This window comes from Chrysemys picta, chromosome 1 (assembly GCF_011386835.1).
Source record: "Chrysemys picta bellii isolate R12L10 chromosome 1, ASM1138683v2, whole genome shotgun sequence".
Lineage (NCBI taxonomy): Eukaryota > Metazoa > Chordata > Testudines > Emydidae > Chrysemys > Chrysemys picta.
The window spans coordinates 8516128-8538323 of NC_088791.1; the positions used below are offsets into that span (position 1 = coordinate 8516128).

At 47.7% G+C, this 22196-nt stretch overlaps 2 protein-coding genes across 4 annotated transcripts in view; one reads left to right on the forward strand and one right to left on the reverse strand.

Annotated features, from left to right (window-relative positions):
• The first annotated feature begins 4856 nt into the window (after nucleotides 1-4856).
• LOC135972822 (uncharacterized) lies at nucleotides 4857-7130 on the forward strand. The gene is made up of 2 exons (XM_065552805.1): nucleotides 4857-5566; nucleotides 6561-7130. Exons 1-2 carry the CDS (start codon nucleotides 4990-4992, stop codon nucleotides 7034-7036), a joined length of 1053 nt encoding a protein of 350 aa, XP_065408877.1. The 5' UTR covers nucleotides 4857-4989; the 3' UTR covers nucleotides 7037-7130.
• A 10159-nt stretch (nucleotides 7131-17289) lies between these two features.
• Nucleotides 17290-22196, reverse strand: part of LRGUK (leucine rich repeats and guanylate kinase domain containing) — an 87265-nt gene continuing 82358 nt past the window's right edge. For 2 of the 3 annotated variants that reach the window (XM_042843232.2, XM_005291857.5), the window contains 2 exons: nucleotides 19176-19348; nucleotides 17829-18117 (listed from right to left, as the gene is read on the reverse strand). In XM_042843232.2, the coding sequence (XP_042699166.2) occupies nucleotides 17966-18117; nucleotides 19176-19348 (325 nt within the window). In that variant the 3' untranslated portion in view covers nucleotides 17829-17965. Of the gene's footprint in view, nucleotides 18118-19175; nucleotides 19349-22196 lie in introns of all 3 variants that reach the window. The other variant, XM_042843231.2, reaches the window with a different exon arrangement.

Consider the following 22196-nt stretch of genomic DNA (forward strand, 5'->3'; position numbering starts at 1 on the left):
ACATATGTTGGTGGGGCCCCTTACGATGCAGAAACTGGAATGTGGTATTTATTTTGCCACTTTTAGGGGCCCCCTCTGGTCAGAGGGCGCTTGCTACGCCTCTGGATTTTTCCCCAGATCCCAAAGTGGCCCCCTCAAGGATTGAACTCTCAACCCTGGGTTTAGCAGGCCAATGCTGAAACCACTGAGCTATCCCTCTCTCCGGTATGTTCCTTCTGCTGAACACTCTTTGCTAAGGGAAGTAGACCAGGTACTGCTGCTATGAAGTCCTACTGCCTCCAATAGGTGGGCTTCAGAGCGGGCTCTCTGGTTTCAAGGTTAACCTTCCCTCCCGGGAGCAGCCAGCCAGCCCCAGCGTTTGCGGATGACGGTATGCCACGGCTCAGTCCAGAATGTCAGTGTTGGCTTCCAAACAAAAATGAACATTGAGCAGCCAACGCCACGTGAGCAACCAAGGAGCCCTGGCCTTCCTGCTGCTACCTGATCCAATTCTGGAGGATCTTGATTATCCATCAGTAAAGAACATGCACTGAGGGGGGAACAGAGGATGGCAGCAGAATCAGACTTAGAATGGAGTGGTGGAAACTAGGGTTTTTTTTCCAGTGGGGCAGAACCCCCATCTCTTCTTGAAGTCGGTGGGAGCTGAAAACCAAGCTCTTTAGTTTTCTTTTCTAGCTGGGAGGGCAAGGCTGATTTGAAAGCTAATTGCTCTAAAGTTAGACTAAGAGCAGTGGCTACTTTAGCTTGGTCTAAACTCAGATTTAACACAATCCCTGTCAGCCTACCCATCGCCGATATCTATATCGCCTCTATTACAATGGGGCCTGGGTGTCTCATACTCTAAACAGAACAGCCCTGTAACGTAGGGCAGTGCTAGTCACCCCAGTTTACAGATGATGAACAGGGGCACAGAGAATTGAACCTAGGTGTCCTGAGTCACACCCTAGCCATCCGACCAAAGTTTTGGAAAGGAACCTCACCCAGGTAGCAAACTGGCAGGGAGCAACTGGCTTTTTTTGAAGGGCTAGGACCTAGCATATGGATGGAAAGTCCTTGTTATCCTAATGTTGTCTTAGAATTCTGTATTGTTACAGCCCCTACAACTGTCCCACAGCCTTCTCCCACACCTGGCCTATCCCTTAGAAGCAAAACTCCACCTCACACAATGCACGGTTAACCTGTGGAACTCATCGCCATGGGATGTTGAGCTGGCAAAAGTATAACTGGGTTCAAAAAAGAATTAGAGAAGTTCATGGAGAAGAGGTCCAGCAATGGCTATCAGCCAAGATGAACAGGGATGCAACCTGTCCATATGCCTGACACATAAGCCCAGATTCTCAGAAGTTGGGTGCCTAAAGTGAGATGCCCCAAGTCCTTATTAAGCCAACTCACTAAGTGGGCCAGTGTTTAGCGTGGGGACTGCTGGGGGCTCAGCACTTCTGAAAATCAGGCCTCGTATTGAGTTGCCTAAATATCGACTTCACTGCCTAAAGCCAGGCTGCTAACTTCTGAAAAGCTTGGTATACAGCCGTGCTTTGTACTTTTGTTCGTATTTTGTTCAGTCCTGCTGTTTGGCTCTCGCTATCCAATGAAGACATAAGACAGACCCTCATACAGGCTTTCTACGATTAAAGCCAAGTAGTGGGGAATGTGAGTTGATAAAGAAGCAGATGACCAAGGTCCTTCTATATGCTAGCGAAGGCTAAATCACTTTATAAAGGGGTAATGTGCTAACGAAGATACCTCTTCAAAGCCTGGCCGTAATTTCATGTTTAACATACACGCCTATAAAACCCACATATTACACATTTAATAGCTGCACTTAATTCCGGAGCAGTTATGTCGTCTATATTTCTAATTTAACAAATCATCTTTCTTCCCTAACATTGCAGAGGTCTGATTAATACGTCCTCATCTGCTGGGCTCTTCATTCATAAAAGCTAGAGGTTTTAGCGTGAAATCTTTGCCTTTCAGTGAGGGTGCTTGTGTTTATTAACGACTTCAGTCTGTCTTCAGCCCTTCCCACTGTGCAGGTCGAAGGAACAAGGGACTTGTAAAGCAAAAAGAAACTCTTACGGTTCCTTTGGAGATCTGACTAAATCCTGGTTGCTTTTGAGGTGTAAAACCGGCTCCTGTCACTAAATGAAACGAGAGGGGAAGAAGGTGATTCTGCGAGCAGTAAAGATGTCTTCATAAATCACACCCGACAGCACGGTTCATTTTTGTGGAGCCTCCTTCATTACAGTGAACATAAATCAGCAGCTGCAGAGGCCAGGAAGATTTAAAAAAAAAGGTGAGATTTACTGACAAGGGAAATGGGGGAGGGGAATTAATTTGCATGGTCACAGTTCAGGGCAACTGCACCTCCCCACCCCCCCTTGGGGTCCAGCATGGGCGCCTACTCTTACGCCTCCAGCACCCCAGCTGTCACCTCCCTTGGGCAGAGACGGCATCTCTCTCCCTCCTGACCAGCGTATTTCCAGGTTGCACAGGTCCTTGTTTACACTGTGAGTTCCCTAGCAACCCTGCTTTGGCTGCCTTTGCCTCAGAAGTGATAACAGTGAATTACTATAGAATCATAGAATATCAGGATTGGAAGGGACCTCAGGAGGTCATCTAGTCCAACCCCCTGCTCAAAGCAGGACCAACCCCAACTAAATCACCCCAGCCAGGGCTTTGTCAAGCCGGGCCTTAAAAACCTCCCAGGAAGGAGATTCCACCACCTCCCTAGGTAACGCATTCCAGTGCTTCACCACCCTCCTAGTGAAATAGTGTTTCTCAGGGCTGGTCTACACCGGGGGGGGGATCGATCTAAGATACGCAACTTCAGCTATGCTATTCGCGTAGCTGAAGTTGAAGTATCTTAGTTCGACTTACCTGGCTGTCCTCATGGCGGCGAGTCGACCGCCGCGGCTCCCCCCGTCAACTCCGCTTACTCCTCCTGCCGAGGTGGAGTACGGGCGTCGATTCGGGGATCGATTTATCGTATCTAGACGAGATGCGATAAATTGATCCCTGATAGATCGATTACTACCCGCCGATCTGGCGGGTAGTGTCGTCGTGGCCCTAATATCCAACCTAGACCTCCCCCACTGCAACTTGAGACCATTGCTCCTTGTTCTGTCATCTGCCACCACTGAGAACAGCCGAGTTCCATCCTCTTTGGAACCCCCCTTCAGGTAGCTGAAGGCTGCTATCAAATCCCACCTCACTCTTCTCTTCTGCAGACTAAATAAGCCTAGTTCCCTCAGCCTCTCCTTGGGGTGATTTCAGCCGGATCCTGACCCTCAGGGGTGTTGGGTCCTGCCTGGCACTCACCCCCAGTGGTGGCTCTTGCAGCACCTGTGCTGTGGGGCTGACTGGGCTTGGCTCTCTGTTCCGGGTGTTGCAACCCCTGGGGTTGCAGTGCTGCTCAGGTTTGGGGTCACCAAATCAAATTAATAGGCAGTGGGTTTAAAACAAATGAAGTATTTCTTCACACAACACGCAGTCGACCTGTGGAACTCCTTGCCGGATGATGTTGTGAAGGCCAAGACTATCACAGGGTTCAAAAAAGAACTAGATAAGTTCCTGGAGGATAGGTCCATCCTCCAGGGAAGAAGGAGTGCTAGGCAGAGAGGGGCTCCACTTAACGAAGAGAGAGAAGAGCATCTTCGCAACCTAGTGAAGAGGGCTTTAAACTAGGTTCACCGGGGGAAGTGGGATGCCGGGAGGAAGCACAAGCAGGAGAGCGTAAGAGGGGAGGACTTCTGACTCATACTGAGAAAGCAGGACAATCAGTGAGTTATCTTAAGTGCCTGTACACAAATGCAAGAAGCCTGGGAAACAAGCAAGGAGAACTGGAAGTCCTGGCACAGTCAAGGAATTATGTGACTAGAATAACAGAGACCTGGTGGGATAAATCACATGACTGGAGTACTGTCATGGATGGATATAAACTCTTCAGGAAGGACAGGCAGGGCAGAAAAGGTGGGGGAGTGCATTGTATGTAAGAGAGCAGTATGACCGCTCAGAGCTCCAGTATGAAACTGTAGAAAAACCTGAAAAAAGAACAGGAGTACTTGTGGCACCTTAGAGACTATCAAATTTATTAGAGCATAAGCTTTCGTGGACTACAGCCCACTTCCTCGGATGCATATGCAGTGACCATGAGATAGTCGAGTTCAGGATCCTGACACAAGGAAGGAAGGAGAGCAGCAAAATACGGACCCTGGACTTCAGAAAAGCAGACTTTGACTCCTTCAGGGAACTGATGGGCGGGATCCCCTGGGAGAACAACATGAGGTGGAAAGGAGTCCAAGAGAGCTGGCTGTATTTTAAAGAATCCTTATTGAGGTTGCAGGAAAAAACCATCCCAACGTGTAGAAAGAACAGTAAATATGGCAGGCGACCAGCTCGGCTTAACGGTGAAATCCTGGCTGACCTTAAACGAGAGCACTTCCAGTTTACCTGACTGTAATAAACTCCTCTCTCAGCGGGTCAAAAGGAAAAACCCTTGCTAGGGTCAAGAGTCCAATTTTACAGGGCATGAAGCCTCCCGGGCATTAACGCTTTAACTAGGGCTGAAGGTACTGCCTCTGTTAGAATAAATAAGGCCTGGTCTACACTAGGCGTTTATGTCGAAGTTAGCGCCGTTAAATCGAATTAACCCTGCACCCGTCCACACTGCGATGCTATTTAGTTCGACATAGAGGTCTCTTTAATTCGACTTCTGTACTCCTCCCCGACGAGGGGAGTAGCGCTAAATTCGACATGGCCATGTCGAATTAGGCTAGGTGTGGATGGAAATCGACGCTAATAGCTCCGGGAGCTATCCCACAGTGCACCACTCTGTTGACGCTCTGGACAGCAGTGCGAGCTCGGATGCTCTGACCAGCCACACAGGAAAAGCCCCGGGAAAATTTGAATTTGAATTCCTTTTCCTGTCTGGCCAGTTTGAATCTCATTTCCTGTCTGGACATCGTGGCGAGCACAGCAGCACTGGCAACGATGCAGAGCTCTCCAGCAGTGATGGCCGTGCAGTCTGGGAATAGAAAGAGAGCCCCAGCATGGACTGATCGTGAAGTCTTGGATCTCATCGCTGTGTGGGGCGATGAGTCCGTGCTTTCCGAGCTGCGATCCAAAAGAAGGAATGCAAAGATCTACGAGAAGATCTCTAAAGACATGGCAGAGAGAGGATACAGCCGGGATGCAACGCAGTGCCGCGTGAAAATCAAGGAGCTGAGACAAGGCTACCAGAAGACCAAAGAGGCAAACGGACGCTCCGGATCCCATCCCCAGACATCCCGTTTCTACGAGGCACTGCATTCCATCCTCGGTGCTGCCGCCACCACTACCCCACCAGTGACCGTGGACTCTGAGGATGGGATACTGTCCACGGCCGGTTCCTCAGACATGTTAGGGGACGGGGAAGATGAGGAAGGAGATGAGGAGGGCGAGGCAGTTGGCAGCTCTCACAACGCTGATTTCCCCGACAGCCAGGATCTCTTCATCACCCTTACAGAGATCCCCTACGAAGCGTCCCCAGCCATTACCCCGGACACAGAATCTGGTGAAGGATCAGCCAGTAAGTGTTGTAAACATCTAAACATTTATTTTTAACAAAACAGGAATATTAACAATTAAAAGAATGGGTTGTTCATGATTAGTGTGCCCTAGGCGCTTAACGGTTTAGTAAGGGGCAGTGCAAGTTTTGAAAAGAAATCTAGCAATGTCCGGTTTTCAGTGATTGTCCTGCACAAGCCGCTCTACTGTGTATTCCCTGCTACTGCAGCTACAGTAAAATGCGGTCTATATGTGCGGGGATAGAGCAGTAATCCTCCTGGGACATCTCGATGAAGCTCTCCTGGAGGTAACTTGAAAGCCGTTGCATGAGGTTCTTGGGGAGAGCGGCCTTATTGGGTCCTCCGAAGTACGACACGTTGCCGCGCCACGAGATTATCAGGTACTCGGGGATCATTGCTCTGCACAGCAGGGCGGCATACGGCCCTGGTCTTTGGAGGCTTTCCCGGAGCATTCTCTCTTTGTCGCTCTCGGAGATCCTCATCAGGGTGATGTCGGCCATGGTGACCTGCTTTTAATTAGGTAGGGGAATGTTAGTGTTGGGACTGCTTTCCCGTTCCTTTACAGAACTGTCACCGCTGGTTTGCAGCCACGCGGTGGAGGCGGGAGAGGGGCAGCCGAAAGGGATCATTCCCGGGGACAGCCGCGAGGGGGTGGGACAGGGGCAGAGTTCCCGCTTGCCGGATTGCTGGCAGCAGGGACTGACATTGATTTAAATGTGAAATGAGGCCAGTGGTAATATAAAAGTTTTAAACTGCCACAAGTGTACGGCTTACCATGTCTGCCTGCAACAGAAATTCCGTTGTGCTGCCTCGCTTCTCAAATGTGCTGTTCAAGACCCCAGGCACAGAATGCGAAGGCCGAGAATTCGACCTTGTGCTGAGTGCGCATGTGAAAGGTGCTGTGCATGGTCTTGTTCACAGAGAAAGACTATGTTCTTTGTTCACAACTACATTTATCTTTCAGAGGAATTCACTCCCTTTTTCCCATTTCCACAGCCCCGTCTGCGACTGTCTCACAACCTAGCCTGGAATCACACTCCCAGAGGCTAGCGCGGATTAGGCGTAGGAAGAAGAGGACACGGGAGGACATGTTCTCTGAGCTTATGGCCTCTTCCCAAGCCCAGGCAGCACAGCAGACCCAGTGGCGGGAGAACTTGACCCGAATGCACCAAGCCAACATGGATCGGGAGGAGAGGTGGCGGCAGGAAGACCAGCAGGCGACTCAAACGCTGCTTGGACTACTGAGGGAGCAAACGGACACGCTCCGGCGCCTTGTGGATGTTCTGCAGGAACGGAGGCAGGAGGACAGAGCCCCGCTGCAGTCCATCTCTAACCGCCCTCCCCCGCCACCAAGTCCCATACCCACCTCACCCAAAGTGCAAAGAAGGAGAGGCGGCAGAGTCCCTGCTAACTCTCACTCCACCCCTGCAGAGAGCTCTAGTAGCAGAAGGCTCTCATTTCCCAAAATTTGAAAAGTTCTTTCCTTCCCGCCTGACACAAGCCCACGTCCAAGTTTCACCTCCCAATGCCATGTGTAGTTGATAATAAAAAATTCGTTTCTGTTAACTACTGTTTCAATCATGTTCTTTTGGAGGAGGAGGGGAAAGGGGGTTGGAAATTGGACAGGACAGTCTCCTTTGGCAGGGTACATAGTCGGGGGCAGGCACAGCAGCAGGGCACATACACAGTGCAGTGATGCAGTGACTAGTTGCCCCGGTTAGTCTGGGAGGTTGTTTTGATGTAATGTTGGGGGGGGTGGGTTGCTCTGTGACTTTGTGGCGGGGGAGGGCAGTTACAGATCTTAAGCGCCGGTCCTTAGACAGGATCACAGAGCCACACAGCATGGGATCTGTAACCGTCCTCCCCCTGCCACAAAGTCAAATAGACCTCCCATACACACAGTCCCGATCAGGAGGGGTGACAGGCTCCGTTGAAACAAGCATCCCACCGCAGCGGAGCCTGTCAATCCTTGAGTTTAGAAGCTGCATTCGCATCACAACACTAGACCCGCCCCGCACCACAGTCTGCGTCCCAGTTTTAAAAAATTCCCGCTAAAACAGTATTAAAGAAAACGGTGTGCTTTAACAAAGTAGAACTATTTTTATTTCGACACGTGTGTTGGAGGGGGGGTGAAGGGGGTATGTAACTGGATAGGATAGTCAACATTACCTGGGTAAAGAAACGGGGGCAGGTTTAGCTTCTCAGTACACAAACTATAAAATCACAGGTTACCCTGCTCACTCAGGAACTTTGCTTTCAAAGCCTCCCGGATGCACAGCGCGTCCCGCTGGTCTCTTCTAATCGCCCGGCTGTCTGGCTGTGAGTAATCACCAGCCAGGCTATTTTCGTCAACCTCCCACCCCGCCATAAAGGTCTCCCCCTTGCTCTCACAGAGATTGTGGAGCACACAGCAAGCTGCTATAACAATGGGGATATTGGTTTCGCTGAGATCACAGTGAGTCAGTAAGCTTCTCCATCTCCCCTTGAGACGGCCAAAAGCACACTCCACCACCATTCTGCACTTGCTCAGCCGGTAGTTGAAGAGTTCTTTTTCAGTGTCCAGGGCGCCAGTATAGGGCTTCATGAGCCAGGGCATTAGCGGGTAGGCTGGGTCCCCGAGGATGACTATAGGCATCTCCACATCCCCAACAGTTATTTTGTGGTCCGGGAAGTAAATACCTTGTTGCAGCCGTCTAAACAGACCAGAGTTCCTGAAAACACGAGCGTCATGAACCTTGCCCGGCCATCCCACGTAGATGTTGGTAAAACGTCCCCTGTGGTCCACCAGTGCTTGCAGCACCATGGAAAAGTATCCCTTTCGGTTAATGTACTGGGTGGCCTGGTGGTCCGGTGCCAGGATAGGGATGTGAGTTCCATCTATGGCCCCACCGCAGTTTGGGAATCCCATCGCTGCGAAGCCATCTATGATCGCCTCCACGTTTCCCAGGGTCACTACCTTTGGCAGCAGTACATCAACGATTGCCTTCGCTACTTGCATCACAACAACCCCCACGGTAGATTTGCCCACCCCAAACTGGTTCGCGACTGACCGGTAGCTGTCTGGCGTTGCAAGCTTCCACAGGGCTATGGCCACTCGCTTCTGTACACTCAGTGCAGCTCGCAACCGGGTGTCACTGCGCTTCAGGGCAGGGGACAGCAACTCACAAAGTTCCAGGAAAGTTCCCTTCCGCATGCGAAAGTTTCGCAGCCACTGGGATTCATCCCAGACCTGCAGCACTATGCGGTCCCACCACTCAGTGCTTGTCTCCCGTGCCCAGAATCGCCGTTCCACGGCATCAACATGACCCATTGCCACTGTGATGTCCTCGGCGCTGGGTCGCCTGCTTTCTGACAGGTCTGTGCTACTCTCAGACTTCAGGACATCACCGCGGTGCCGTAGCCTCCTTGCCTGACTTTTCTGCATCTGCCTCAGGGAAACCTTTATGATAAGCTGCGAGACGTTGAGAGCGGCCACAACTGCAGCGATGGTCGCAGCGGGCTCCATGCTCGGAGTACAGTGGCGTCCGCGCTGTCAATGACTGGAAAAGCGCGCGAACTGTTTTCCCGCCGGCGCTTTCAGGGAGGGAGGGCGGGAGTGATGGACGGATGACGACAGTTTCCCAAAAGCACCCTCGACTCATTTTGTTACCCAGAAGGCATTGCCGGCTACACCCAGAATTCCAATGGGCAGAGGGGACTGCGGGAACTGTGGGATAGCTGACCACAGTGCACCGCTTCGAATGTCGACGCTATCACCGTTAGTGTGGACGCACAAAGTCGAATTACTGTCCTTAGTGTGGACACACACGTTCGACTTTGCAATATCGATTACAAAAATTCGATGCAAGTAAAATCGAACTACTCTCGTAGTGTAGACAAAGCCTGAGACACTAAAGCTTTTCTCTTCTCTAGCCGCACGACTTGCAGGCATCTAAGATTGGCACTCACAGGCCAGGAGCTATCCCCACTTTACAGATGGGAAAGCTGAAGCACAGGAAACCCAGCCCCACACAGCCAGGGGGTGGCAGACAACGGAATATAAACCAAGGCCCAGAGCCTGAGCTGCGGTTGTGGATCCCTCAAGGAGGGTTTGGTGGAAATCCGCCTTTAACACTTGATCCTATGCTATCCTGACATTGGCCTGAGGACTGCTCTGACCCCAAGGGGCCAAGCCAAGCCGCTGGCATTGGCTGCAGGAGAAGGGTTAGCGTAAGAGTTGCTAGGCCAGCTCTATGCCACACAAGATTCCCCAAGGTCTAATGGCCAGACAGACAGACCAGCTTCGGGGCCATTTTCCATTGTGGAAGCAACTTAAAGGGAGTTGGGGTCTAGATCTTCTGATGCCAACACCTGGACCTTAGCCACTAAACTGTTTCCTCTCATAGGCTCCTGTCCTGCAATGGAATCTGCTAGCACCGGGCTCCAGGCCCGGTGGGGTCCCATTGACACGTTTTCATGCTCATACTTGCTCACGGGTATGAACACTTAATACACATACAATAAAAATGTATGTAACCCAGGGCATGAAAATGAAACTCATCATTAGGGATTTTTTTTTTTTATGAGGTGGAACAATAGCTCAGAAGTTTGAAATATTTGGTGGGATCTGTCCAAATGGTAAGATTTGCTGGGAACCCTGCTCATTCCTTAATTAGCTATTGTCAAGCGCTAAGTATTATTGATTAGGGCTCTGATCCTGCATCAGGATCCACCAACTCAGACCCCTGCACCCCAGGGGAGTCAAGGTGACTACTTGTGTGAGTAAAATTAGCCACGTGCAGGACTTGACTCTAAATGATCACCCCTGGGAATGAAAGTATAGGCATTAAAATACAAGTGTTCTGAAGCAGCCCAATTCTGGCACCTTTACTCCCACTAAGTACTCCTTGAGCAGTCCCCTTGATCTCAGAAGGATCACTTGCGGATTAAGGTCCTGATCCTGCAACCTGATCTGTAGCAGCACAAAGCCCCGAAGTCAGCGTATGGGGATCAGTCTGCAGGGTCATGGAGAGCAAGGGGGGAAGAATCAGACCCACAGTACGTTCGCAGCCATTCATCGTCTGTCCCTAGAATAAAGTGAATCAAAGGTACCAAGGAAATACACTCTTTGCAGCAAAAAAGTGCTCTACCTCTACTGTAAAAAAGGATAATTCACTTTGACAGCAGCCAAACTAACAGCCTATTATGCAGCGCATTCAATTAGACAAGCTCCTGCGGGAACAGAAGTTCGCTAGCCACCACTGGAATGCAACAATATTCTTTAAACAGGTATTTTTGGAAACAGATTTGTGCTTTCTTTTGCCATATTGTAGAAATGAAGACCAGCCCTGCAGTTAGTATCTGAGCGGACTGTGCAGCTGTGGTAAAAATACATTTTTGGTAACTAGCTGAGATTGTTGGGCCACCTTAAGAGAGATGAAAATACCTGGGCTTTTATACCCAGCCAAGAGCCCATAGGGTGGGTTTTCATCGTTCACACTGTTGTTCCCTTTGAGTCTAGCATGTTCTGGAGTGAGTACTTGCTTCTCCCCTGCTTTGCATCTTGCCGTCATTTACCCCTATGCAGAAGCGTTTTTACACCCACTTTGCACAGCTGTAAAAGACTCTGCCAGGAGTAAAGTGCTGGAGAATCAGGCCAGTTAAAATCCCACCCTTTGTCCACCACAAAGCGTGCAGTAGGTTGGACTAGATGGCTATCCTCGGTGCTGGAACCAGGGGTACTGCCGTACCCCAGGGCTTGAAGTAGTCATAACCCAAATCCAGGGTTTCTGCCTTCAGCACCTCCCATTATAAAAAACTGTTCCACCACCACTGCTGCCTATAGATCCTAGCCATCTTTATCCTCACTTGTAACTTGCTTTTCCTTTAGCCCTCAAAAATTTCCAGTAGCTTTGCAAGAGGGAGTAACATCGATATTTTACTTTATTATTTATGGATCTAATCCAAACCCCATTGCAATCAATGGACAGATTGCCACTGACTTCCATGGGCTCTGGCTCAGGCTCTTAGCTCGTGGATGCGTTCCATTCCTTACATTAGCCAATGGCTCAGGGATACCCTCCACAATTCCGCCTCTTTTCAGCTCCGCTCTAAGCTCAGAGGGCCAGTAAAGGTCATTGTGATGGATCGTTTCTGACGTCTCGGACTTTGTGGGACTAAGGGCTGGTCTACACTCAGGGGGGATTGATCTAAGATACGCAACTTCAGTAGCTGAAGTCGAAATACCTTAGATCAAATTACCTGGGGTCCACATGGCGCGGGATCGACGGCTGCGTCTCCCCCGTCTACTGCGCTACCGCCGCTCGCTCTGGTGGAGTTCCGGAGTCGACGGTGAGCGCGTTCGGGGATCGATATATCGCGTCTTAACGAGACGCGATATATCGATCCCGGATAAATCGATTGCTACCCGCTGATACGGCGGGTAGTGAAGACGTACCCTAAGTCTTAACTCATGCTTGCTAATCAGTGCCCACCTAACTGTGGCTTGTCTAGGCCAAATGGAGATAAGATCCTTGTCTTAATGTCTAACAAACTTTCCATACCTTAGCTTCAGGCCATTTCTCCTTGCCACCATCATCCAAAACCATGACGAATGGCCTTCCTTTGTTTTGAGTGTATTTAAGGAAGTATTTACAAACCTAGATCCTACCGGCTGTGTGCTCCTCACGCCAGTCTTCTCTTTGCATAACTCATGATCAGTGCAGTTTTTTCCCTCTCTCCCCATGTATTAGAACTGTCTGGTGGTTAGAATAGGGGTCTGGGAGCCAGGACTTCTGGGTTCTAGTCTCAACGCTACACCCTGTGAGACTGGCAAATCATTCCAGCTCTCATTTTATCCATGTGTAAAATGGGACTAATACTTAATCTCACAGGTTGGGTGAAAAACTACATAAATTATCTGTGAAGAGATGAATCTTGTGTTCACAAAGCAAGAAACCATAGTCTTGGGCATTGCTTCTGACTGCTGAATGTTTACTTGGGGGGAAAAAGGGAAATTAAACAGCTTGTAATACTGTCCCCTGTAAAACTCAGAGACTTAAGCCATATCTACATTACAACGTTAAGTCGACTTTATGTAAGTTGACAGCAAGTCTCCGAATTAAGCACGTCGATCTTGTGTGTCCACACCACGCTCACTGTGTCGGCGGAGTGCGCCCTCACTAGTAGTGCTTGCATTGCTGCATGGTGCACTGCACTGCAGGTCGCTAGCGCACACTGCAAGTAGCCGAATGGAATTTTGGGTAGGGCTTGCAATGCCTCATGGGACCAAAACATTGTCGCGGGTGGTAATGGGAACATGGTATTAGCCTCCCATGATGCACTTTCCTCCCTCCCTGAGAGCAACGGCAAACAAACCAAGGCTTTTTCACGTCTTTTAGTCGCGCAGATGCCATAGCCCGATAAGCATGGACCCCGCTCAGCTATGCACTCTTGTTGTGAGCATTACAAACACCTTGTGCCTTAGCCTGCAGTATTTCTACAGCTGAGACAGGAGCCGCCATGTGGAACATTGCGATGTCACACAAGCAGTCCTGCTGCAAGCCATAGAGCGAAACAAGCCGCAGCTGCTGGGGGCAGTCGCACATCAGCTGAACACAGTTGAGCACCGTTTCTGATCCCGGGAAAGAAGCCCTGATTGGTGGGACCGGATCGTTATGCAGGGATGGGATGACGAGCAGCGGCTGCAGAACTTTTGAAAGCGGAAGGCCACATTCTTTGTGCAGAACTTTTCCCAGCCCTGAAGCGCAGCAATGCTAAAATGAGAGCTGCTCTGACAGTGGAGAAGCAAGTGGTGATCGCTCTATGGAAGCTTGCACCACCAGACTGCTACCGGTCAGCGGGGAATCAATTTGCAGTTGGTAAATCCACCATGGGAGCTGTTGTGATCCAAGTGTGCAGGGCCATTAATTGACTTCTGCTAAGAAGGGTAGTGACTCTGGGCAACATGCACGACATAGTGGATGGTGTTGCCGTGATGGGGTTCCCTAACTGCAGTCGGACGATAGATGGCACACGTATCCCAATCTTGGCACCAGAGCACCTTGCCAAAGCGTACATAAACTGAAAAAGCTACTTCTCAATGGTGTTGCAAGCGCTGGTGGATCTCAGAGGCCAGTTCACCAACGTCAAGGTGGGCTGGTCAGGGAAGGTGCATGACGTGCGCATCTTTAGGAACACAGGTCTGTTCAGAAAGCTGCAAGCAGGGACTTTCTGTCCAGACTGCAAAAGAACCATTGATTATGTTGCCATGCCAATGGTGATCCTGGGAGACCCAGCCTACCCTTTGCTCCCAGGGCTCATGAAACCTGCCGCCTGGACAGCTGTAAGGACGTTTAAAAGGTCATTGGTGCTGTTTGCTTATGAGGTTAGACCTCAGTGAAAGCAATATCCCCATTGCTATTGCTGCCTGCTGTGTGCTCCGTAATATCGGTGAAACAAAGGGAGAAAAGTTTCTGCTGGGGGTGGGGTGGGTTGAGGCTGAGCGCTTGGCAGTCAATTTTGAGCAGCCAGATACCAGGGCAGAGCCCATTGAGGGGCTCTGCAGCTCTGTGAGGTTTTGAAAACCAGTTTCAGCAATGACTCACAGTAATGTGACACTTACCTGTGGTGTTCCTTACCAAACTCTCCCTTCCCTTGCCTTTTCTCCCCTGTAAACTCCACCCCCACCAACCACCATGTGTGGAATGAACAAAGAGCCTTTTTTTTTTCTCAATCCATTTTGTTTTATTATGCACACAAACACAGACAGCAAAAAAAGTAAGATAACCTTGGGCAAAAGGACTGATAAGATTGGGAGGGGAGAAACAAGGAAAGCTTGTTTGCAGGTGCACTGCAGTAACCATAAAAGGTCTGGGAATGGGTGCCTTCAGTTCCTTGTACCCTCCCCTGGCGTCGAGGGCAAGGGCTACCAAACTCCCTCCCCCTCGCCCCGTCTCATAGAACATTTGGGGGAGGAGGATTGAGAACTGGGCAATGCTGGCAGGCAGAAGGAGGCTAGCATCCATCTGCCTTCCTTGAAGCTCAACCCGATGTCTCCACATGTCTGATTGGTCCTTCATAATCCACAGTATCTCAGCCTTTGTGGGAGAAGGCCAGGGGAGAGTGTGTGCGCGCGCCTGGGGGAGGTTGGTGAGGGGAGAGTGCAATTGAATACATTGTTGAACTGACACCATCACATTTCAAAAACCAATATCTGTCTTTATTAGTTTTAAAATCAAGAGTTCTCCTACTATCCGAGGCCCTGATCCTGCAAACACTTGAGCAGTGACATTGAACTCAAGTGTGCTATTCATGTTCATAAGTGTTTGCAGGCTCCGAGCCCTAGAGAATTAATTCAAAACTGGAAATTCTCCTTACACACAAATACAGTCAGCTACTATGAATGTAAGTGAGCTAACATATGCCCTCACCCAGCAAAGATTTGCCCATGCAGAGCTGATGGCAGGACCCGGGGCCTCTCTCTGCTGCCAGCTGGGAAATAAGAGAAATGTTATACGGCGGGCATGACCAGTGTGCTCAGAAGTGGATAGTACACCAAAATAACAACAAGCCCTGCATGGGAGAGATTAAAATCAAGAGCACCGATCCTACAAAGACTTAAGTGTGTGCATAACTTTACCCGAGTAGACCCAGAGAGTCAAAAGGTGCTCATGTGCTTAAAGTTACACATGTGCATCAGTGTTTGCAGGACTGGGTCATAAGGCGTGGGCTGTGGGGGCGCTAGGACCCTATGAGGTGGGAGGTTGCTCAGGCTGCAGTCTGAGCCCACAAGTCTACCCAGCAATGAAACAACCCTGCAGCCCGAGCCCAAGTTGGCCGGTTGCTGTGTAGACATATCCTAAGATACAGGAAAATTCAGGTCACCCTGGATAGCATAGAGGAAGGAATAACATGGAGGTGGTGGTGGTGGTTTTTAAATGGAAGTGAACAATTTGGTGGGTGTTGGAGTGTTTAAGGGGGATCTGAATGTGGGAAAGGTTGTGACTTGGCGGACTGGGATAGGGACAGAAGTCTATGTATAGGAAAAACACACAGACATGAGGTGTGGGAGAAGGCGATATCTCTCAGTACCTACAGTCCGTGTTTCCAGAATATGCCGCCTATAGCTACTTAAACAAGGATGCTACAGAACTCTGTGTTCTCAGGGTGTGTTTCTCTTTTGTTAATTAGAACATTATATAATAATAGTGACTATCACGCAAGGATCTCAAAGCACTTTAATATTTTAAGCCTAACAGCAATAGTGAGAGGTAGAGTGATATAATTATCCTCATTGGTAACAGTGGAAATGACATACTTAGAAGTTAAGTGACATGCCCCAGGTTACAGTGGAAATCAGCAGGAATAGCAGTAGGGGCCAGATTTCCAAAGGGATTTAGGCACCTACAGATGCAGATCGACACCTAATGGGATTTTCAAATGCTACTAAACAGATTACATACCTAACTCCTACTGAAACTGGAAGTTAGGTGCCTAATTTGTGGAGACACTTTTGAAAAATCTCTTCAGGCACCTATCTGCATCTTGAGGTGTCTAACCACCTTGGCCGTGGCACATTTACCACGGAATGCCACAACATGCTCAGCGCTCGCTTGGTTGCCAAAAGCGGTAAGATCACCAATGGCTGACATAGGCTGAACCTCCAGCCAGCCCGGCTTAAAGACCTAGCTGGAGAGAGGATCCTGGTGGGCTCAACCTGTAAGGGTGCTGTTTCCTTTGGGAACGTGCCTTGAGGAGGATACCTTTGCATATCTGACCCGATGAGTTTTGGCCCTGCTCATGCAAAACCTGCTGTAAAAATTGGCTCCTCAGAAGAGAGGTTTCTTCTCAGGGAGGTGGCACAGAGCTAGCTGCGGTTTGGGGACACTTTAGGCCGCTCGCGAGATAGTAAGCTTCCTAAAGTTGGGTTCTTCTATAGGCTTCACTGTATTTTTATAATACACCTCTACCGCGATATAAGGCGGTCGTGGGGAGCCAAAAATCCCTACCGCGTTATAGGTGAAACGCCGTTATATTGGGGTAGCGGTGGCAGGGCTGCAGCGGTGATTTAAAGAGCCCAGGACTCCAGCCGCAGGGAGCCCCAGGCCCTTTAAATCTCCAGCCGAGCCCCGCTGCCTCAGCCCCGGTGTAGCGGCGGCAGGGCTCCAGCAGTGATTTAAAGGGCCCGGGGCTCTGGCCGTGGGGAGCCCCAGGCCCTTTAAATCGCTGGCCGAGCCCCGCTGCCTCAGCCCCGGTATAGCGGTGGCAGGGCTCCAGCAGTGATTTAAAGGGCCCTGGGCTCCCTGCAGCAGCCGGAGCCCCGGACCCTTTAAAGCACCGTCGGAGCCCCGCTGCTACCGCGCTATATGCGAACCTGTGTTATATCCGGGTCGCGTTATAGCGGGGTAGCGGTGTATTTATTAAGTTCAGGATATTGGATTTATCCCTTACATACCATGATCTGTTGTTCTTTTTTTTGTCTAATTTAGATTTTACGGGCCCCGGCCAAATTCTGATCAGTTACATTGGGGTAAATCCAGAGCAGTTCCACAAGCAAAGTTTAATCCACTCTGGTATAACAGATCATAGATCATGTCTTCTCACATTTGCAAAGTGCCAGGCACATGACTGGTGTTATATAAACAGCAATAGGGCTTCACAGTGCAAGCTTATAAGAGCAGGTTATTTGTTCAGTAAATATAACAAAGTAAATATATATAGTCATATAAATTAATAATGAAAAAGGTTAACGTCTGAGTTTTGTTTAATATTGAGACTCCATTTCTCTTATATATGGCAAAAACAGATCTCAGCATAATCAGAAAATAGTTAAAACTTTAGCAAAATCAAATTAATTAAAGATTTTTTCTGATCATTCCTTTGTGGGTTGTTTGTTTAAATATACCTGTATATTAAAAATAACTTCTCATTTCTAAAGATATAGCTTCTATAAAAGGTTGCCTTGGAATGAAGTAGTTTCTCTTCCTCACTTAAATCTAAGTATCACATTAAATCTCTCTTAGCAAAAACTAATTCAGAAGTCTTGTACTATAAGCAACATTATCGTCAGAGGCCTTGAAGCTTCCACACCTCAATTAAGTCAGTGAAATAGAAAAAATATCCCTGGAAGATCTGATCATATGGATCTCGGGGAAAATTCTGTGACATTTCCAAGTGGGGAGCATCTGGGGAAATCATTTCTAGCTCTGGGAAAAGCAGAAAGTACTTTTTAATAAAGTTATAAATAAATAACTTTTTTTAAAGAGAAGAGTGATTCAGAATTAATCAGAGATGGATTCAGAAAGATAATATTCTTTGATAGACTTTTCTTTGTGTGGGGAGGAAATTATATCAAAACCAGTATTCAAGTTAGACTGCAGAAATGGGCATGATCAAGGCAATGCCTCAGCCGATGTCAACCCTCAAGGGTTTGTCTTTTTCCGCCCTGATGGGATTGGAGGTAGGACGGGTTTGGTGTTGGAGCCTGGTCGGTTTGCAATCTGGGGCACACGAGGAGAACCAGACTTGGATTTGCTGGCTTTTTTTTCAAGCGTGTCACTAGAGAGTTCAGCGTCTGCAAGGATTAACAAACAAATTAGTAAGCAATTTCAAGGAAGTAAAGATTGTTCTCACTGAACAACACTATATAATCCCGCCATTGGTCTTCCTCTCTGGTACCCCACTCCCTCGCAAGCCCCACAGCAAGCAGACATTCTTTCAAAACTTGCACCAGCTGAGAAATCTGCGTGTGATTCAACTGGAACTTTCCCAGTGGAGAACGGATCTATACTGAGCCGGTGACCCTTAGTTCAAATGATCTTATAGGGGCCAAAGGAAAAGGAAGATGTAGTCTAGCTGGGGAACTCAGCCCAGAGAGGAGGATGGGGGCATGAGGCACCCGAACTACAACTCCCATGAAGCATCACAGCAAAATTTTTGCACTGAAATTTTTTGTGTTGTTTTTCAATAAAAAGTTGAAATTTTAAAAAAAATTTATTTAGCTGAAAACTCAATTTTCTGTTGAAAAACAGTTAACAGGAAATTTTCAACCAGCCCTAGTGACTACCCCTAATTCATAGAAGTGGAAAGTCAACTACATGCCAACATTTATTACCACCATTTGGTGTTCGTAAGACATGTACTATTAGAAGCTGAGACAATGTAATTGCACCGTAATCTGGATATACGTATACCCCGATACTCAGACCTCAGTGGTTCAGGAACCAAATTAGCGATCAACATTAGCCAAAGAGCCACAGTCATGTGAGTTCATTGTTTCATTTACTGCAGTACTATATATTCCTATTTAAACCCAATGAAAGGGGAAATATTTAGTTTGTTTATATATATATATAATTCTCAAAGCAAAATGGCTGACCAAGTATTATTATTTTATAAACTACAATTGGTTAATAAATAGTAAAAGCATCCTGATTGGTTAATAGCTTAGATTGGTTAATAATTAAATCACACAGTGTTTTAATATCACGTGCTGCAAAGAGCCGCGGATGCCACATTAAAGAGCCACTTGCGAGCCTCAGTCTGAGTATCACTAACCTACACGATAATTACCGGGCCCTTATTACAAAGGCTGAGCAAAAAAAGTAGATTATTTTGGAAAACAATTCAGACCTTTCAAACTTTCCATTCCATTGCGGACTCCTCCAATGTCCCCACATTCTGCATTGGCCTCTTCGGAGTATCGAGCACTAGGAACTGGGCTCCGGGCAGACAAGCTTTCTGTTGAAAATGCACCAGCCGAGGACATTATAGATAACCCACTGGTGGCACGTGATTCTCTGGAGCTGAGAGTGAGAATGGATTTATTCTTTCGTGGTAGTAAAAACCATACACTGTGAGTTTGTTTAACATGACTTCAATGACACCAGTAATATTGTCAGTCAGGAGCCTGAAATAAAACATCAGACTCACCAGTTATACAGCACTTTTCCCACACATGACAACACTTCTTTGGAGGTAGTAAACAAAACTGCCAGCACCCACTTTAATTTTTAATGTATTTAACCAATCACAGACAGGGAAAGAAAAACAGAGGTTCATGCTACAGTGTGAATCAGCTGGAGAGATGGGATTCGAACTCAAAGAGTTCCTGTTTGTCAATTCTATGTTCAGCATAATAAACGGTGTCTCTTAGTGAGTGATTTTGGGAAAAAATGAAGAATTTACAAAAATTACAAAGATCTATTTATTTAATAGAAGATCTGGGAGGCTCATAAGGAAATGTTAACATTGTCTAGAAGACACATCCAGGCAGAATCAAAGGATGGTTTTGTGGTAAAGGCCCTAAACTGGGATTTAGAAGATCTGGTTTCAGTTTCCAGCTCTGGCACAGACTCCCAAGGTGATCTTGGGCCAGTCTCTTTCTGCCTCAATTCCCCTTCTGTAAAATGAAATGAATAATACCTCCTTTCTTCCACACTTTCTCGGTCTTGTCTATGTAGAGTGTACACTCCTCAGGGAAAGGACCATCTCTGACCATGCATATGTACAGTGCCTAGCACAATGGGCGCTGGAGAAAGCAAGCACCTCTGTAATACTACTAATAAATAACCTGGCTGTTGGGTAGCCTATACAGAAGCAGTTGGTGATCTCACTTCACCCATCAGTGGGCAGGTCTCTGTGGCACAAAGCCACCTCTACATTTGGCTCTACTGTGGGAAATCAACATAGAGGCCAAGGCCTGAATGGGCAGCTTGCCTGCAGGTCAACATGGACACAGATTAGCATGACAATGCTAGAGCCTGGGTTGTCGCTTGTTCTGGGCCTACATAGATTTCAGTCTCCAAGGGTGTGAATCCAGCATCTATAACAAACACTGAATTTGTTTAAGCAAAAAAATGCTTGATGCACAATTACTGCAAAGAAGTACCAGTAAATACCCATTTTAAACAAGAAATCACACAGAAACTTTTAAGAGACTGTAATAGACATTTAATAAAGTCCATCTTTACACAACAGCTGTTCTGGCCTATTGTGTGAAAGAAAACATTGATTCGTAGATTCTAAACTTGGGACCATTCTGGTTATCTAATCTGACCTCCTGCACAAGCCAGGCCAGAGCATTTAGCCCAATGATTCCTGCGTGGAGAGCAATTACCTGTGATAACACTGTGATTAGAATGTCTTTGGGGGAGAAGGGAGAATGGTTTAAGGAGCAGACAAGGTTATGAACTGGCAGAGCCTTTGAAATAAAAAAATAAGGAAATTCAAAATATGAGGGGGAAAGAATCAAAAGAATGAGATACAATAGTGGCATAAAGCCCAGAAAAAAACACCAGGAAATGATCTTTACTGAAGGCCTGATCCTGGCCCATGGACAGCAATGGAGATTCTGCCATTGACCTCAATCCGAGCAGGATTAGATCCTGAGAAGTCCTGAACATTCACATCTCTCGCTGAAGTCAATGTGACCTGGGGGTGTCCTGCTAAGGCAATGTGCTTAACCCTAACAGTGATCTCCCCATAATACCCACCAGGCGTCATTACAGGATGGCAAAGCAATTCCTGGGAGTTGTAAATCCAGGCTAAGATTAAACAGCAGCTTTGGGTTTTTCAAAAATATCAGTGCCAATGCAAATACTAGTTTCTGAAGGGTCAGCTCCCTGCTCTGCTATTCTAGAACACAGCCCTGCATCTGTCTCCTAACAGAAACTAAAAATAAATCGCATTCAGGTTGGAATTTAACCCCCCGTCGATCTCTATATAGTATACATGAACATGTCATGTCTGACCGCAATGGGATACAATCCAATGCAATAACAGGCAATTCTGAGTTGTCTTTCAGTGTCCCTGAATAGCGACGGATTACGATGTGGCATTTGTGACACAAGGTATATAACTAACGACAAGAAAAACGCTTGATGTCTTTCTGTTAACTCATCCCTCACACCTGGTGAGTTGTAATAAATCGTATCGGGTTCTGCTAGGGTGACCAGATAGCAGTGTGAAAAATCAGAACAGGGAGTGGGGGGTAAGAGGTGACTATATAAGAAAAAACCCTAAATATTGGGACTGTCCCTATCAAAACGGACATCTGGTCACCCTAGGCTCTACTGATAAGTCTGATACGGGCTGTGCACAAAGGGTCCTGATCCTTGATTGGGCCTCTAGGCATAAATGTAATAAAAATAAACAATTATATACTACAAGACTCCTGAAATGTTGCTCAGCATGAAAAACAAATACCAGTGAATTGGGTGGGGTAAGCAGGGGTTATATGGCCCCTGCCATCACAGAATCTGTGTGCTTGTCAACTCATTGACTTTTAGTGGGAATTGGGCACCTAACTGCCATTTGTGCCTTTGAAACATCTCCCCCAGGCATTACCCCAGCCAAGCATTCTGTAAATCCGTTCTGATCATCTAGCGCATCTTCAACCCCTCACTATAAGGGCACTGGGAAAATAATGAGTGTATACAGTTAGGTAGGGATGGCCAGGCTTCTCTTCAGAATTTACTTTTCTCCTCTTTTCCTTCCACCAAGACAAATTCCCCACCCCGTGACTGTTAAAGTGAAAAGAACAGAAAATAAGCATACTCAAAATAGGACAAGGAAGTGGAATAATGAGATCATAGTGCATATAACCGATATATATATAAAATAAATACATTGAGGATTAAAGCAGTGGACTGT

Coding starts and splice junctions, on each gene's coding strand:
- LOC135972822 (XM_065552805.1), top strand. CDS start 4,990: ATGCAGAGCTCTCCAGCAGTGATGGCCGTGCAGTCTGGGAATAGAAAG. Junction 5,567..6,560: donor ATCTGGTGAAGGATCAGCCA/GTAAGTGTTGTA, acceptor CCATTTCCACAG/CCCCGTCTGCGACTGTCTCA.